Here is a 16858-nt window from a genome sequence, read left to right on the forward strand (position 1 = left end):
GGCAGACAGACGCTGGAGTTAAGTGTCCAGGAGCCGGAGGCAGGCTGGACTGTCATGGTCATAAACAGGACTATTACCCCCTCGCATCTGGCAGGGCCACATCCTTATGGATTTCATCTCAAGAACACAGTAGTACCAGATGGTTCCAATGCCTACACAGAGGCTCACTCCAGCACTGCCTTTTCACATTTTTCAACAGCAAAAAGAGAAAATAAATTTAAACGCTACCTAACACCTTTCTTGTGTAAATTCTAAATGTTTGGATTTTCCTGTTTAGAAAATTGCTTTCCTGTTTAGAAAACTGAGAGAAAGAAATTGATTTAACTTCATTTTCCAACTCCAAAGTGAAGGCAGTTCTGAAACCCCAAGCACGCAGAAGAGATATGGTCCCCCTCAGACTCCTCAGAAAAGAAGCTGCCCAGCCCCGTTCCTGCCTGCTTGGTCACAGGCTGAGGAGCGCTCCCCTCTCGCTCTGTGGTCATGATTTCCTTGACAGTAACCACGGTTAATTTTGAGGAAGTGTTCCCTAATATTTTGGGGTACTACATCTATGAATATGCTCTAAGAAAAGCAAAATATTCATGGAAGCATAGAACCATTTTACCTTTAAATAAAAATACTTTATTCATTCCTGACAGGTTATCAAAATGTACATGTTAACCATGTAAAAATGGTACTGTGAATTAGTTGACTAGGGCATATTTCTGAGGATTTTCATTTAATGTTCGAAGAGTAAAAACAACCTCCACTCTCCCTTTCCACACATCCCTAACAAGCTTGTACTATACCTGCTTAAAATGGAACATACAAACAAGTAAATGGGCCCCAGTCCCCACAGAATGCACACTGCCACTTAAAGTAAAGGAGGCTGTTACATTTGGGTTATTTTTCTTTGCCAAAAACGTTCAGACACATTTACTCCTCTTCATATTTTGTGTTAACTTTGAAAATGACATAAAAAATACAGCACATGACTTGTACTGATCTACACACGCACACACACACAGGATAAAGTGCAACCCAACAGAACATGTCTGCAACGTTCATCTCCTCCACCCTGCAGAAGGCTCTTCCCAGTCAACGGAAAGCAAACTGTTCTCGAGTGCGCCGAAACACAGCTTATTAGTTTTATGACATTATCTTGAAAATCCTGTCTGTTTTTGCTTCCCCTGTGGCTTCTCACGCTCTCAGTGAAAGTTTTGAAGCTGTGATTCTTTTTAAACCTTGAGAGAAATCACCTCCCAAGACTACACGAATCATGCAGAGTGCTCCAATGTTGTCTGAGTGCTCTGTATTGCGAAAGGAGGTTCCGATGGTAGCTTGTCTGGAACAAGGAGAATTATGGTCACTTTAATAAAAGCGAGCATTCCACTAACTTGGCAGCAAATGCTTTAATGACCCTTGACACCAGCCACCAGCCACTTCTACAGGCAAATACCAAACCAGCCCTAAGATGTCAGAAGTTTTTGGTTGTATATTTTGACATTAAATTATTGAACCACAAAATGCTTTTTTCCTGAGATGAGCACAAGAAAATTAAAGGAGCTAAAGCTGCCACGGGACACAAAGCGCCTGGTTTCCACCTTGGTTCTCTTCGCAGAGCTGCACGGGGACGTCAGTCCTCTCCGTGGCGCCATTTCTGCGACTCGTCTTGCCGGACGTCCGGTCTGATTTGGTTTCTCATGCCGCCTAACACGTTTGACGTTGCTTCTGTGGCAACAATCAGAGGTTTCACCACCGCAGGGGGGATCTGGCGCAGGACCTCGCCCACGGCCCCGGTGACCCCTCTGCTCTCATGTTCTCGAGCTGCCGTTTCAAAAATGGTCTGCGCCGTGTCTGCGATGCCCTGCGGTGGGGAGGATGGGAGAAGGGCGTGACTCACTGGCCAGAAAAAAAAATTATCCTGTGCCACACACTTTTATTACAGTTAACATCATGCTTGTCACTACACTGAAAGAAAACAAACAGAAACCCTGTTTTGAGATTACCCAGAGTAATTATTTTTATGACAAAATTCTCACTATACGGCAAAGAGGCGATTATTACAATTTAGTATTTTATTGTGACACTAATGAGTGGAAAATGTAGCTAAACCACAATTTCTCACAAGCAGATTTACAGAACTACTTAATGATCTAAGAGTAGCCTTGCTGGCAAAATTAATCACTCCCATTAAATCAACTTAGCAAACAGAGCTTGAATACACAGTCACTAAAGGACTGTGGGACTAGCTCTTCTGATGCAACATAAGAAAATTTCATTCTACTAAGCTCTAGAAAATTATTTGTTTACAATTACTGGCTATGTATTAGAAAAGACATCGGTGGAACATTCCACTAACATAAGCCCCAAATAGAATATTTTATTGGGTTTCATAGAAAATTCTGAGAAGGTAAAGCAGGAACCTGGTGCTTAATTATTAGAAACAAAGCTTTGGAAGAATTTCTATTTTCTTCTCACCATTTAATATTAAGATAATCATGACTGGGAGATCTTCTGCAAGTGGGAAGGGAACCAAGAGATGGAGGAGGGGGAGGGAGGACGGGAAGGGCATTAAAGAATTAGGATGTGTTATGCCCCTGCACCAACTCCGCACAATGGATGTAATCATTGCAAACATGTACTAAAAAAAATAAAATAATCACGACCACTATGCCAGAGGCTGAATATATAAGTGTGCATAGTACCTGAAGTGAATCTCTGCCACTTCTCTACCTCAGAAATCCTCAGGGACATTCCATTGTGACAGCTTCAGTGGCAGGTACAGCATAAAGAAACTTTGGGCTCTCCAGGGAAATCAAGGACCTTGTCCTAACCCAGAATCTAGCTATCACATCGGCCAGGTAATAAAGTACTGTTTCTACCCAGTGCACCAGGCAAACACATCCAGCACCAGGGGTAAACACACACACACACACACGCACACACAGAGGCCAGAAAAAAGTAAAAGAAATTTAAGTGCCATTTTAAAATGATCTGGAATATAATAGCCAGCAGGAGAAACTGAGAAACAAAGCAAACTTTGACCATTTATACAAATACACACATCATCTCCCAGCCCTCCCTGCCCTCCTTCCCTATTTTACCAAGGACAGGCAGGTACTAGTTTATCACAGTATAATGATTAACACTACCAAGAATGGAGACATGAAAGTAAATTTAAACTGCAGCCTCATCACTTAGCTAACTGCCTACTTCCTATGGTGTTTGTCAGAATTAAATGGCGCAATTCATCTCAAGAGGGTGGCACCACTTGGAAGACAGAGTATGTCCAATGAAGAATCTCTAGGTGACTACTCCCATACTCACAAGGACTTGCCTACCACTGAACAGAATTACACAAACGGTCAGCAAACTTTGTAACGGGCCAGACCTCAGACATTTTTTCACATTTCTTTTCTAACTGTTTACAATTGCAAAAAAATTATCAGCTCAAAGGTTTACTGTGACAGTTAATCTTGACTGACTTCTGAGGCAACTAGTAAGAGATTAATAAAGCGACTAAGGGTGCTTGGGTGGGTTATGGAGGCACGACTTTGGGTACTATACATAGTTTCTTCTCTCTTCCTGTCTGGTGCTCTTCCCCTGTGCTCTGCTTCCACACTGCCATGAGGTGAGCAGCTCTGCTCTGCCATACCCTTCCACTGTGACATTCCTGCCTTGGGAACAACTAGCCATGGACTATATCCCCTGAAACTGTAAGCCAAATAAACCTTTCCTCCTTTATGCTGTGGGTGTCATGTATTTTGTCCTAGCTATAGGAAAGTTGACCAATACACTCATCCTAAAACAGGCCTGGGTCAGATGGGGCCTGCAGGGTAGCCTGCCAACCCCTGATGTAAAGGATAAGATCTCTTTGAAACACCTGTGACTTTGCTCTTTACCTGTTACATATTAACAACCAAATCACTAATCAGGAACAACCTCTTCATATAGAACTCATATTTGGTCTACACCAGCATCCCCTGTCCTCGCCCTCCTCTCTGGCATTCTTTCTGCCAAGATTTAGAGAAGAACTAAACTTTGGATCCAGTTCTCTATACTCCAGTCCTGGCCCCACTACCTCCTGGTTGCACCTCAATGGGGAGCTGCCATCCTGGGGAGCTGTTTCCTCATCTGCAAGCAGGGCACATCAGCAGTCTTTAAGGTCACTGTACATTTGGTACAAAGCAAGTGCATCAATATCCATGTTAAATGACTAGTTCGTACCTTAGGCAAAAGTGCTATGCCATTGTGCTGCCAGCCACCCTGCTGTGCCTTGAACTTCACTGCTGGTTTTCCAAATCTGACCTCCGATGTGTCTGTTGATAACTGGCCCAAGTGGGAGGAACAGGACTGCCTAGTAACGCTCTTTAGTCTCCCCACTAGATCTCTCTCTTAAAGAAAGCTGACCTTTGGTCTTCCCTTTAAATACCTACCCATACATTTCTTGACCCTATACCTCAGGGGTCTTCCCACAGATGTAGGGGCCATTGGGGCTACCTCTATCAGGTAAAAGTCTGGCCTATACCCTTCTGACTGTCCTCTGAACATGACTGAGAAAATATCCTTAATGAAATCCTAAAACATGAGTCATACACACCATGACTGCCAGCTCCCTTATGTCATATTAGAAGAATGTCAAGATACATGAAGCCAGGGGATGCCCCTGACAACGCTCAGAAAGAACGAGGGTTCAATGGTGCACCTACCACAGAGAAAGTGATCGATGCTGAATGAATGTCAAAATTCCCACAGTTTCACCTCACCAACTCCACCCACCAGATACATCTGAACAGATACACGCAGGTGAACACTCCCCATAGCAGTGTTTCAGAGAAAAGAGGGACACTCAATGTCCACCAGTAGTGAAGTATGGAAACTGTGGTGTATTCCTACAATGAAATACTATAAAAACACTTAAATTAGATTGCATCTATCAACATGGATATATCTTGAAACATGTAAGTTGTGGAATGATACCAGTTATGTAACCTTAAAATATAAACACTGGTAAGTTTTGATTACAAACTTAAGTAACAAAACTGTATCAACATGCACAGAAAAAAATATGTGCCCCTGCCCGCATGGGAGCTCATCGTCACAACCGAGCCTCTTCCTGCACTTCACACACACGTCACGTGCTACAGGTGGCGGCTCCCAGCCCTCTCCTGGGGGTTTCTCTTAAACACACTGAAATCAGTGACTGCCCTTGTGAGCGGGGCAGAGACGCACACAGGCAGTTGGGACTTGTCCCTTGGTATTCACGCACCTCCTTCACCACACTGTAGGCCTTGGCCATGCCTTCCCTCAGGTCCACTGGCTGGTGGGCTAAGCGGTGATGAGTGAACCTTTTGGCCTTCTTGGGTTCAATAGAAAGGGTACCAGGAGATACCATGTCATAAGCGGTCTCTGCTGCTGCCTGGATGGGTTTGTCAGAAGAAGACAGGAATTAGAAGACAGTCTGGAGAGCTCACTAAAAGTGTACCTCCTACAGGGAGTGAGGAAGTACAAATGCCCTACGGATACTCCCAGTTTACAAGAGTTTGTAATACTTCCATTGTTTAATCAGGTAAGCTTTCTTTAATTTGGCTATGATCTTTTTATACACTTTTTATACAGAAATAAATCCCCTGTTAACGTAAGGGTTATTATTTACCTGAAACAGACAAACAAATTTGATACTATAATTTCACTGCTTTATGCTACTAATTACTTAGTAGTGGACATATAAGCAATAAAATGAGCACAGTATTAAATCATGGTAAATAAAATGTCTACTCTCAACATTTTGTATATTTTCAGTGTTGTTTTAAAAACAAAACAGCCCAGACCACTGCAGTGACTCCACAGGTGGCCAGGAAGGTACCTGTGCGGTCCGAACCATCCTGTTGGTGAGCTCCAGGGCGGCCATTGCTGTGGAGGCACCAAAGGATGCGGCGCCCCTCTGGAGCCCTCTGACGATGCGGCCGTCCTTCCGGTACTGCTCTATGGGCAGCCAGACCAGGTCCTTCAAGCCTTGGACTGCAACAGTCAACACACAGAAAGCAACCTCAGTCGTGGGGTTCAAAACTCTGCTACCGTCCTAACTCTGGAGTTCTTAACCCCCAAATGGAGGCTGGGTTGTATGTGTGTCATAGACATGCAGGTTTTCTAGAAAAATGTTACTCATGAAGACCCTCAGGGTCGTCCACAAGTGAAAAGGGTGAAAAGAAGAAAACTCACCTAATTGTACTAGGGAATGCATAGGCCCAACACCTCCCAGGATTCCTGGCAGCTGGTTCTTCTTAATGTCAGTGAGCCATTCAGTGATTGCATATGAGAACAACTTGTCAACACCTAGCAAACTACAGCAAGTGACTATTAGTATACAGAAATAAGAAATACATTCGTACAGTCACGTAAGTTTTTTCTTACTTGTAAGAAAATCTACAGACTTCAAGGATAAAATATTATAGATGCTCCAAAAACAGCTTAACGTTTTTTAAGTCACAAAGAAATATAAAGCAGCAGTTAAGCCCAGTGTGAATCTTCCTCTCTCTCTACTCAGGTAGATACAAACAGATATATAAGGTTAATTTCCTCAAGGCTTAGACAGTATATGTGTGTCATTCTGCTATTCTTATTTCTTGAGCATTGAAGTCTCTGGCACAGGATTAAGCAGAAGTCTACAAGTTGCCACTAATTGCTACTAAGAACCATGACCTGGAGAACTTCAAGTTTTCTCATTGAAAAAGCTAATTTACAATTTTATGAAATTATTAAGACTATCCTAAACTGTACCTATTTTTAAAAGATATTGCTCTATTCAAACTACTTCACCTCAAAATAAAACTTAACCCCTAATCAGCAGGGATCTCCTGAAAAGGAGCTCTCTGCAGACAACACTGTAAAATAATTCAATGACACATACTAGCTAAGGCTCCACGTTTAGCTTGTGACCTAGTGTTAGTAACCTCACCTTAAAGTCTCATACAATAAATCAACTTACCCATGCCGATAGAAGAGCCGCTTCAACTTTAGCTCAGAGCAGTTTAACTGGGCCAAGCCAATCAAAATCCCAGCTAATGTACCCTTTAAAGTAAAAAGAGTCCAGATTAATCTGTAAATTAACAAAAGACTCAACATTTACCATAGTGGCTATATGAAAAAAATCTAAGCAATATTCATTAATGAAGCTAAAATACTTCAGATGTTTACAGAAAAAATATGTATTTTATAATATCTACAATCCAATATATATTCGTAGGACTTAAGCAAATGGTATTTAATTTATAAAAACAGTTAAATTTAAAAACCTTACACTTCGTTTATATACAGTGATACCTCACTTCATTAACTTAATTCTTTCCACGATTCTGGTCACACACCACACTGGATGAGAACTGAATCACATATCTCAGTAAGGTCAACATTGAACCTAACCACTGAATTTGACTCAGTTCTAGTCAACTTGGTTTACAGCCAGAATCACGAAGAGAAGTAAGTTCCTGAACCAAGGTATATACTGTACACCCCACTCACACACAACAACAGCAACAAAGCAAAGTTAAAAATAGGTTGAGTCCATTCGCAAAAAATACTTTTATAGAGTATATCTGTGCAAAGTTTCCAAACCTGATCCATTGATACGTGTTTGCCATGATAATCAAGTCGAATAGGAACTTCTGATGTGAATCTGAATTCTCTGGAGAGAAACAAGGATGAGTTACTTATATTCACAATTGCTGATCATTGAAATTAGATATAAATTAATTTGTTAAACTGCAGAATAAAAAGAAAAACAAAATCATGTGAATATCTTATGGCTAAAGTAAAAGAGAGTATCTTTTAACTATCTTTTCTTCAGGTAAGATGATAACTAAATGAATGTTAGTCATCTGATACATTTTATTTAAATTCCTTCACAAAATGTTCTTAATGTATTAAATGTTTATTCTTTAAAAAATTTATTTTGGCAGATATCCTCAATTCTTACAGAGTACAAGTCAATAAAGGTAACTTTCCAGATTAAACCGGTTGATATCATCACTGCCAAGAAGTCACAAAGAGAAGAAGGAAGGGGATTATTCTGGCTCCACATGAAGCAGTCAGGAGCTTCAGGTGTGAACTGCAGTCCCAGCTGTATGAGATGTGTCTCCCTCTCGTCCTGAACTCTCACCTCCATCTGGTCTTCTGAGCAACACCCCCTCAGTACTCCCTGTCCCACTCTTCTCTGCTCCACGGCACACATCACAGCCCAGACTACTTAAGCTCAACTAAATAAAGGTTCTTCCTGTGCCGAGACCAATACATACATACAGCTGCTGCCCCCAAAGTACTTGCAGAATGAGTGCACAAGGAAGGAGAGAGCCCATGATGCCATCGCTGGCAAAAGCACTGACTCCCATGGATTCATTAATACGAAGACCGGTGTTCTAGCCCTGGCTCGGCCACTCACTGGGTCCTGAGCAAGTCAGCTTGCCCCTGGGCATTAGCTTCCTCATCCAGAGTAACCCGACTACCTCACTACTACTCCCAAGGTTCTGCACCCTCTTGGGGAATACAAATGAAATCTATAAGCTATTTTCAATATTTTAAATAGCCTAATGTAAGTAGACAGAACTATACAAGCCTTTCTTACATATTTTTTTTTAAAGCATCAAGCCAGGCACACCGGCATATGCCTGTAATCCCAGGCAGAATGTTCGAGAATTTAAGGTCAGCCTAGGAAACACAACAAGATCCCATTTCCAAAGAAAGGTGTCAGTTTTTTTGTTTTTAGGCCTATGTTTAGATAAATTGAATTGGTAGTTGGTAAGCAATTAATACAAAGTAAGAATCAGATTACTGGGAATGTAAAAAAGAATTAATATGTGTTATGTGCATGTGCCAATTCCCCATGGTAAATGCAATCATTATATACTATAGACCTGTACTAATAAAAATAAAAATTAACATGTTCCTCCTGGCTTGAACCACCAGCAGTATATGCATGACTGTCCCACTCAGCAGCTTGTAACACCCACTGGGCCTACCCCATGCCTCCCAGTGGGACAGTCACGCATGTACATGGCTGGTTCAAGGCTGCCTGGCAGCAAGTCACATGAAATTATGGCCACTTTGTGAATGTTTTTAAAAAAGACATTTTTCACAGAAATATAAAGTGATCATTGTGGAAAAATAAGATGTTATTTTTTTAGAGTGATAAGGTTTAGAACCACCAAAAATCAGCTATCCTGAGGTCTTTTGCATTCTTATATCTTTTGACATCTGTTTCATCACTATACAAGACATTTAACACACGCCAACACTTTCAAACGGTTACACCACCACTTCCCACCATACCCTAAGGTCTGACCTCAGAAGCTGGAGGGAAAGACAGAAAGACTGGGAAGCTCTGGATGCTAACAGGGAAGGCATAGAAAAAACCAGAGAAGATAGTTAATTGTCTTTCACAGCAGAGGGAATTGTTCTTTATCCCCTCTCTTTGCACTAGTGCCAAGACCCCATGCCTCCCATCAAAGGCTGGGAAAGGAGGAAGACAAGAAGAATGAATAGGTCTGGAAAACAGTGAAAGCTCCTATTCAGCCAGCAGGGCAGTCACAGCAGACAGCAGCAGCAAGGACACCCAGGCTTCCCGACAGTGCTCACGTGGCCAAGGGGGAAAGGTCAGGAAAGACGTAATGGGGACAGGGTAGGGCAGACACTAAGAACTGGGAAGGAAATTCCTACCAGGGTAAAGGCAGAATGCCACAGTTGAGGTGTACAAAAAGGCAAAGGATGACAGCACATTTGGGGAGGTGCAAACATCATTGTGACGTGGGAAGGGTGGGCCAGAGAGAAGGAACAAAGAAAGATCTAGGAAGAAAAGAGAACTTCTGCTGTAGATTCAGATGAATAGACAGATGAATCCTGAACTGGGTTCCCATCTATAAATGAGGGTTACCAGTTAGGTGGGGACCACATGCAATCATCCAGTTAATGATGTGGCAAAGCAAAAAGCTGATGTAACCTCGTAACTACCAGTACACTTATGCATTATGGAATGAGCCTCAAAATTCCAAATAACTTATTTGTTATCAAAATTGAATTATTTACCTAAAAAACACAGGCTGATCACTAAACGATGCTTCTTCAGCGGAGAACTCCTTTTCTTCCACTCCATTAGCCACCTCTGCTGAATTGGCACCATCATTTGGGGAAGGCTGTTTTGGCCCCGGGAAAGAAAGAACTAGATTTGGCTCCTTTGAGGTGCTCAAATGCCTTGGCAAACTGCAGGTGACATCGGCTCCAGGGGACTTTTTAACTGAAATGGAATGTGTGCATTTGAAAAATTAGCCACGTTTCTTTAGAACAGCAGTTTAAATCAATCAATTTAACTTGTTTTGCTACATCCCAATTAATAAAAAGTTTAAATTCTTTCTTTTACATAAAGTCACATTTGCATATTAATTAATAACACAAAACACACACATATATATGGGAATAAAGATATAAACATATTCTCAAAAAGAACTCATAGCAATCAAAATCAGTGTAAGTACAAACAGCCCGTCTTAACGATGGTTTGACTTCATGATGGTGTGACACCAGCTTTGCAGTCGTGTCAAAGGACTATGTGCAGTCAGTAGAAACCACACATCAAATGTTGACTTTTGATCACTTCCCAGGCTATCAATATGCGGCTGATCTCTGTCCCCAGGCTAGGCAGACGCAGCAGTCACAGGTCCATCAATCCGGAGCTCACCAGGAGTTAATGACCAGTGTGCTACAGTGTGCCGTGTGGCCAAGCTGTATGCTCAGAAGGTTCGATGTTGTGAATGTATTTTGACTTACAGTATTTCAACTTAAAACAGGGGCTTAGGACATAAGCCCATCTTAAGTGAAGGCATCTGTATTTGCTGTGGAATTTTCGAACTGCGTATGTGAAATACCTTCTGGATCTGGAGTCAGCAGCAGTTCTACTTCTGTAGAAAGACTTGTGAAGAAATCCTTCAGGAAAAACAAGGCATCCTAGAATTAAGAGATGCCATTATAACTAAAGGGAGAAAAAGACATCTACCATATTTCTAAAACTATGAAACAAGTAGCCTAAAGTCTTACATTTTCCTCATTATTCAAAATAGCTATAATTTACTGAATTCTTACTCTGCATCATACATTATTCCTATTCTCTTTCCCTGTCTCTCTCTCTCTCACACACACACACCAACACAGTTATTAATTCTCATAACTCAGTGAAAAAATTTAACACAGAGGCAAACATGGAGAAATAGAGAAATTAAAAATTACAAATCTAGCAATTATTTCCAAATAAAGGACCTTTTAATTTTCTTAGAAACAGAGCACTTTCGTTCTTACTTGGTAGTGGTAATGTTACTAACAATAACAGCAGCTCACATGTACTGGATACTTAACATGTGCCATGAAAGTTCTTAATGACTTACTTCTACTTTATCAAAATGTTATACTTGCTTTAATACATTTTCTTCATTGGACATGATACTCAAAATAAAAAAAACAAAATCATCCATTCAAGTAGTCTCTTCTGAAACTACAGGATTACAAACAAAAATGTTTGGCTGTCTTGATAATGTGGTTATATTTGCCTATTACTGGCAGCTTCATTTTGCCTTCCTCACTGAAACTGACAAATACATCTTGGAGGATTTAAAAATTAGATAGTTGGGGCTGGGGATTTAGCTCCACGGCACAGCGCCTGCCTGGCAAGCACAAGGTCGTGAGTTTGATTCCCAGTACTGGAAAAAAAACAAAAAATAAAATAAAATAAAATAAAAAAATTAGATGGTTAAACCCATCTTCCTTATTTTCCCTTCCCTTCCCTTGCACTTAATTTAATTTAATTAATTTATTTATTTAGTCTTTTTGAGACAGCGTTTCACTATGCAGTTCAGGCTGGCCTTAAGCTCATTTTGTAGCCCAGGCTGGTCTCGAACTTGTAACAATCCTCCTGCCTCAGTCTCCCAAGTGCTGGAATTACAGGTGTGCACCACCATGCCCAGCTTCCCTTCCATTTTAAAAGGTCCTAAATTAATAAAAAACATAATAGTGTACTAAAATGCAATATAAAAATGAACTACAGGTTCCCAATATTTAGTAGCACACCAAAAAAGTCTGTCAATTCCCAAGGATCGGATCACCTGCAATCCCATTTATCATAAATACAAAGAGATGATGGAAGTGAAAAGAAAATTCCAGGTAACACGGCATATGGGGGACAGAGGCAGTCGTAACATTATTAGACATACTCTGGCTCTGAAGCAGGTAGAGCGGTTTGTGAGCTGTTATGCTTTAAACATGTACACTCCTGTGCATATTTATATATTATTCACATTACATGCATTTATTACATTTATCTGTATTATATCAAGCATTACATTTTAACAAATAGTACACATAAAATGCTATTCTTTGGCCACTAGATGGTGATATCTGAATGTAATAAATGTTTTAACTCCAAGCATGCCTTCTAGAATACAGAAAATTTGAGTCAGCCGTTTGTTCCTTAAGAAAAAAAGGAAGACTAAAGAGACAGTATGCAAAAATATAAGCAGTAGCTTTTTAAATTTTCTCACATTTTCCTTATTTTGGTATTTATGATAAACATTTAAGTCAGTAAGACAAACCAATTTTAAAGCTAGCAAGAAATAGACACTTCACAAAAGCAGCTAAGCAAACGGCCGATAAACACATGAAAAGGTGCTCAACATCACCAGTCAGATGGGAGATCCAAACCGAAGCCACAGTGAGCACGAAGCAAGCAGCTAAGGTTGGAAAGACCCCACCAAGCCCGGCGAGGATGAGCATGCAAGGCAAGAGCAGCGCTCAAGAGCGGCTGGTGGGAACTCACAACTGAGGCTCGGCCACATGGGAACCGCGTGGCCGCTCCCCGTGCTCGGTAAACATTCCCTGCCCTACCAGCCAGAGAGTCCGCTCTTATTCCGTATTAGTAAAATGAAAACATGTCCATAAAATGGACACACATTTCCTAACAGCCTTATGTAAGGCTATCTATTAAGAGCCCAAAACAAGAAATAAGCCAAACATAAACCAGCAGGTGAGCAGATAAAGGAACCATGGCACATCTGCCAGGGAACTACAGTGCTACACAGCAATGAAGGTGAGCAGCCGGCTGGCCTGGACGACAAGGATCAATCGCACAGACACGGCACTGAGCACACAGCCAAGTATAACGCCGTTTTCACAAAGCTACACAGGAGGAAAATCCCACCCTCTGACGATCAGCAGGTGAGCGGCTGCTCCGAAGTGGGAAGACTGAATACACAGGGCCACGAGGGGACTGGAGACAACGCTCTGGATCCCGACTGGCATGGAGTTACTGCAGGGTATAAAGCTGTCAAAGCTCCACTCTGCACTGAAACTCTGGCCTTTATTATAAAAATTATATCTCAATTCAATTTTTAAAAAACTTTTTAGCTGGGAATATAGCTTAGCGGCACAAGCGCCTGTCTGGCAAGTGCAAGGTACTGAGTTCGATTCCCGGTACCAAAAAAACCCAAGAAAAACAAAAAAAACCACTTTTGTTTGGCATTAATATTAAACTTTAACTGTAAAATATGTGTGTCTAGCTTTAAAGCGCTATGACAAAAACATATTAAACATATTAACACTGGAAACTAAGGTAAAGTATTAAAAACTTCCTCAAGCAGTGACGCAGTGCGGAACACGAAAGGCTGAGCAGAGCTGCCTCGGGCACCCCAGCAGCTCAGGTGGGCCCCTCCCGCCAGCCCGGGCGACCTTTCTGTCTTTCCTTTGACGAGCCCCCTTGCACTGCCCATCAAGCCCCTCACACTGGTCCGAGCACCACTACCTCCACAAAGCCTTCCTGACTATCCCTCTCCCCGAGCCCCTCTTTGGGCATATCACCCTACATCTATCTTCCTTACTTGTGCTCACCACAGCATATTAAAAATAGCCGCTTTGTGTCAGTCTTCCCACTATGGAGAGATCTCTGAGGACAGAGACACCTTATTTACCTTTGTATACCTAGCATCCTAGTTTGAACCTGGAATAAAACAGGCTTTCAGGAAAGAGTCTGAATTAATGTCTTCCCTAAGCAGACTTTTGAACAATACACTACTAAAATGAACCTGTGTCAGGGAATGCCAGGGCCTCCAACTGTCCAGTCACAGGGCCTCCATGGTCCACTCACTCTGCGGCTGGGTCTCATTCTGTCTGTGGTATTCGCTGCCTACACCATGGGGACAATGCACTTCAGAAGCAACTGCACTTAACTTCGACAGCAGTACAACTTTTTAAAAAACATCAGAGGGCCAGGAACCATGGCTCACACCTATAATGCCCGCTACTCAGGAGTCTGAAGCAGGAAGATAAAAAGTTCAAGGCCAGCCTGGGATTCAGCAAGATGACCTCAAATTAAAAAATGAGGAAAGGGGCTGGAGTTAATACATCAGTGGTAAGGGGGCTGCCTAGTATGTTCAAGGCTCTTGGTTCAGTCCCCAATCAATCAATCAATTAGTCAATCACACAATCAAAGAAAACAATGTGTGGCTTTCATACTTAATGAAGAGCAATAAGAACAGGATATGCTTGCTAAAAAAAGTATTACTCAAAACAGCATCATTCATCAATTGATTTGTGCTCACAAGATAAAAATGAAGAGAAATACTTAGTTTTCTAGTCTCAGTGGTGGTTTACTATCTCAAAATATAGTATGTCAATCTTCGAAGATGTAAACTAAAAAGGAGTTTTTCATTTAGCAAGCTACTTACATATCTGTAGCACAGCTTTGTTTTGCGAGGTTTTATGTCTTAGGGAATTATTTCCATTCTTCCTCAACATAATCATAAATTTTATTTGCCTGTCTTTTCTAAGATTAATATTTCCCCATTTTAAAGTCATTAAGTTTTATAGTACTAAAGAAAAAATTATGCTCAGCATTAAAAAAACTATTAAAGAATATTGAGCTTGCTAAGTTTGGTAAAGTCATGCAATGAAGATGAGTATTACTCAAAGTCTTGCTTATGCCAGTGATTTCCACAAAAGGATTTTCCTATAAATATTTCATTATATTTCTATTGTGCTAATACATGAATAAACTGAATTAAAATGTGGATATATAAATGTATTCTTCTCACGAGGAAACACAGATCTAAAGTCTGACTCAGCTCAGAACCCACAAGCACTAACGTAAAATCAGCTACAGCCCTCTATTCACAGTAATTTTCTCCAAGATGGTGCCTATATTTTGTTTACCATATAAATATTTAAGTTCATTCCTGAAATACTGGCCATTTGCTTGCAGTGGATTATTCAAGTTTTATTAAGTACCTAATGAACAACAGCTAATCAACGTTACACACATGAATAATGCCACCCCACAAATAAATACCTTCAAACTGAGCTCAGGTCAATATAACGTTATCTTCAATATAAGCTTATCTTAAAGCAGATTATTTTAAAATTCCATTCATGTTCTGCAGTTTGTGTGTGTGTGTGTGGGTACCTAAACCTGAACTCAGGACCTCACACTTTTTTTTTGGTAGCAGGAATCGAGCTCAGGGCCTTGTGCTTGCCAAGTAGGCACTATGCCGCTGAGCTACATCCCCAGTCCTGCAGGTTTTATGTACTAATAACAACAGTTAATATTACTTATCCTTAACATAGCACACAAAGCACCAAGCTAAATGCTTTTCATGCACAAGTATATTTAATGCTTATCAAAAAAAAATACATGTATTACTGTTTCTCTCATTTTTATCAATGAGAAAATATAGAGGCTAGAGAAATGACTTACCCGAAGCCACACAACTAGTAAAAGTTATCGAACTGAGATCAGAACCCAGTCTAACTCCAAACCCAGGCTCTTCCCCACCATGCTAAGCATCTTATCCTATACATCTCAAATAAGGGTTCTGGAAGAGCCCAACTATGTTTTAAGCAGTTCTTTGAACAAAGCAAAGCCCACAGGAATATGATGAAGTCTTTGTTTGAATATGGGAAAGTGGTTTTCTTTATGCCTTTCCATAAATCTGTTAGGAAATAATTTAGGTAATAATTTACTAATTTCTATTTTGCCTAGGGCAGGAAAATTTTCTTCCAGATTCTGTGATTATACACAATTCTTTGTATCATTTCATCATCACAGAATTGTTTGATAGTCCCTGAAAATGTACATATCTTTCAATGAGGAGGAGCAGGTCCATAGAGACTACACAGAGTAGCAGGTATCTAGTCCTACATCACACAGACAATGGATACTGGAAATAATATCAATAATATTTATTCACCCCAAGTTTCAGATTCCAGAACTCTAATGCATTTGTCCTTTGGCTCATCAAGCAAGAGGTAACTCCACCTGACCCTGGCTGTTGTCTCTTGCCTTTATTTCCTAAATCCTCTCGCCATTTTCTCCCGGGGACCACAGAGAGACCACCAACTCCCACAATCAGAAGTCAGCTTTATGTAATTTTCACAAAAGTTCAATAGTAATAAACATGACAATTCCTTTACTGTAGATGAACGGTATACATCTTATCACAGTGACATGAATCACACCCATGCTACAAACCTGGTCAATATTGAGGCGAAGCGGCATTAATGACACTCTCAAGCAGCATTCCTGTGGTGACCGGCCAGACTCTGGACGCACATGTAATGCTTTAATTGTCAACTACAAGAAAGAGAAAATTGTTTTTCCCCAATGCTATGACCTGGCTCTCATTAAAAAAGGAAGAAAAAAAAATCATATTTTTCTGTGAAGTAAAAAGTGGAACTGTCTACCCATTTAAAAGCCTGAATCTAGTTTTTTTGGTCCACAACCCTTTTCAAGAATCTGTAACAGCCATGGACTCTCCTTAAAGGAAAAGCTGTGAATGGATACCGTACTTGTATG

The 16858-nt window shown here is 40.8% G+C and overlaps 1 protein-coding gene across 3 annotated transcripts in view; it reads right to left on the minus strand.

The window, feature by feature from the left end:
- Positions 1-598: 598 nt before the first annotated feature.
- Atg2b (autophagy related 2B) overlaps positions 599-16858 on the minus strand; it is a 72850-nt gene continuing 56590 nt past the window's right edge. For 2 of the 3 annotated variants that reach the window (XM_005390396.2, XM_013517180.1), the window contains 9 exons: positions 16535-16636; positions 10896-10974; positions 10060-10267; positions 7597-7666; positions 6971-7053; positions 6205-6326; positions 5849-6003; positions 5252-5401; positions 599-1846 (listed from right to left, as the gene is read on the minus strand). In XM_005390396.2, coding sequence (XP_005390453.1) covers positions 1616-1846; positions 5252-5401; positions 5849-6003; positions 6205-6326; positions 6971-7053; positions 7597-7666; positions 10060-10267; positions 10896-10974; positions 16535-16636 — 1200 coding nt within the window. In that variant the 3' untranslated portion in view covers positions 599-1615. The remainder of the gene's footprint in view (positions 1847-5251; positions 5402-5848; positions 6004-6204; positions 6327-6970; positions 7054-7596; positions 7667-10059; positions 10268-10895; positions 10975-16534; positions 16637-16858) is intronic. The other variant, XM_005390394.2, reaches the window with a different exon arrangement.

Source organism: Chinchilla lanigera, unplaced genomic scaffold, assembly GCF_000276665.1.
Source record: "Chinchilla lanigera isolate Chin_1 unplaced genomic scaffold, ChiLan1.0 scaffold00037, whole genome shotgun sequence".
Lineage (NCBI taxonomy): Eukaryota > Metazoa > Chordata > Mammalia > Rodentia > Chinchillidae > Chinchilla > Chinchilla lanigera.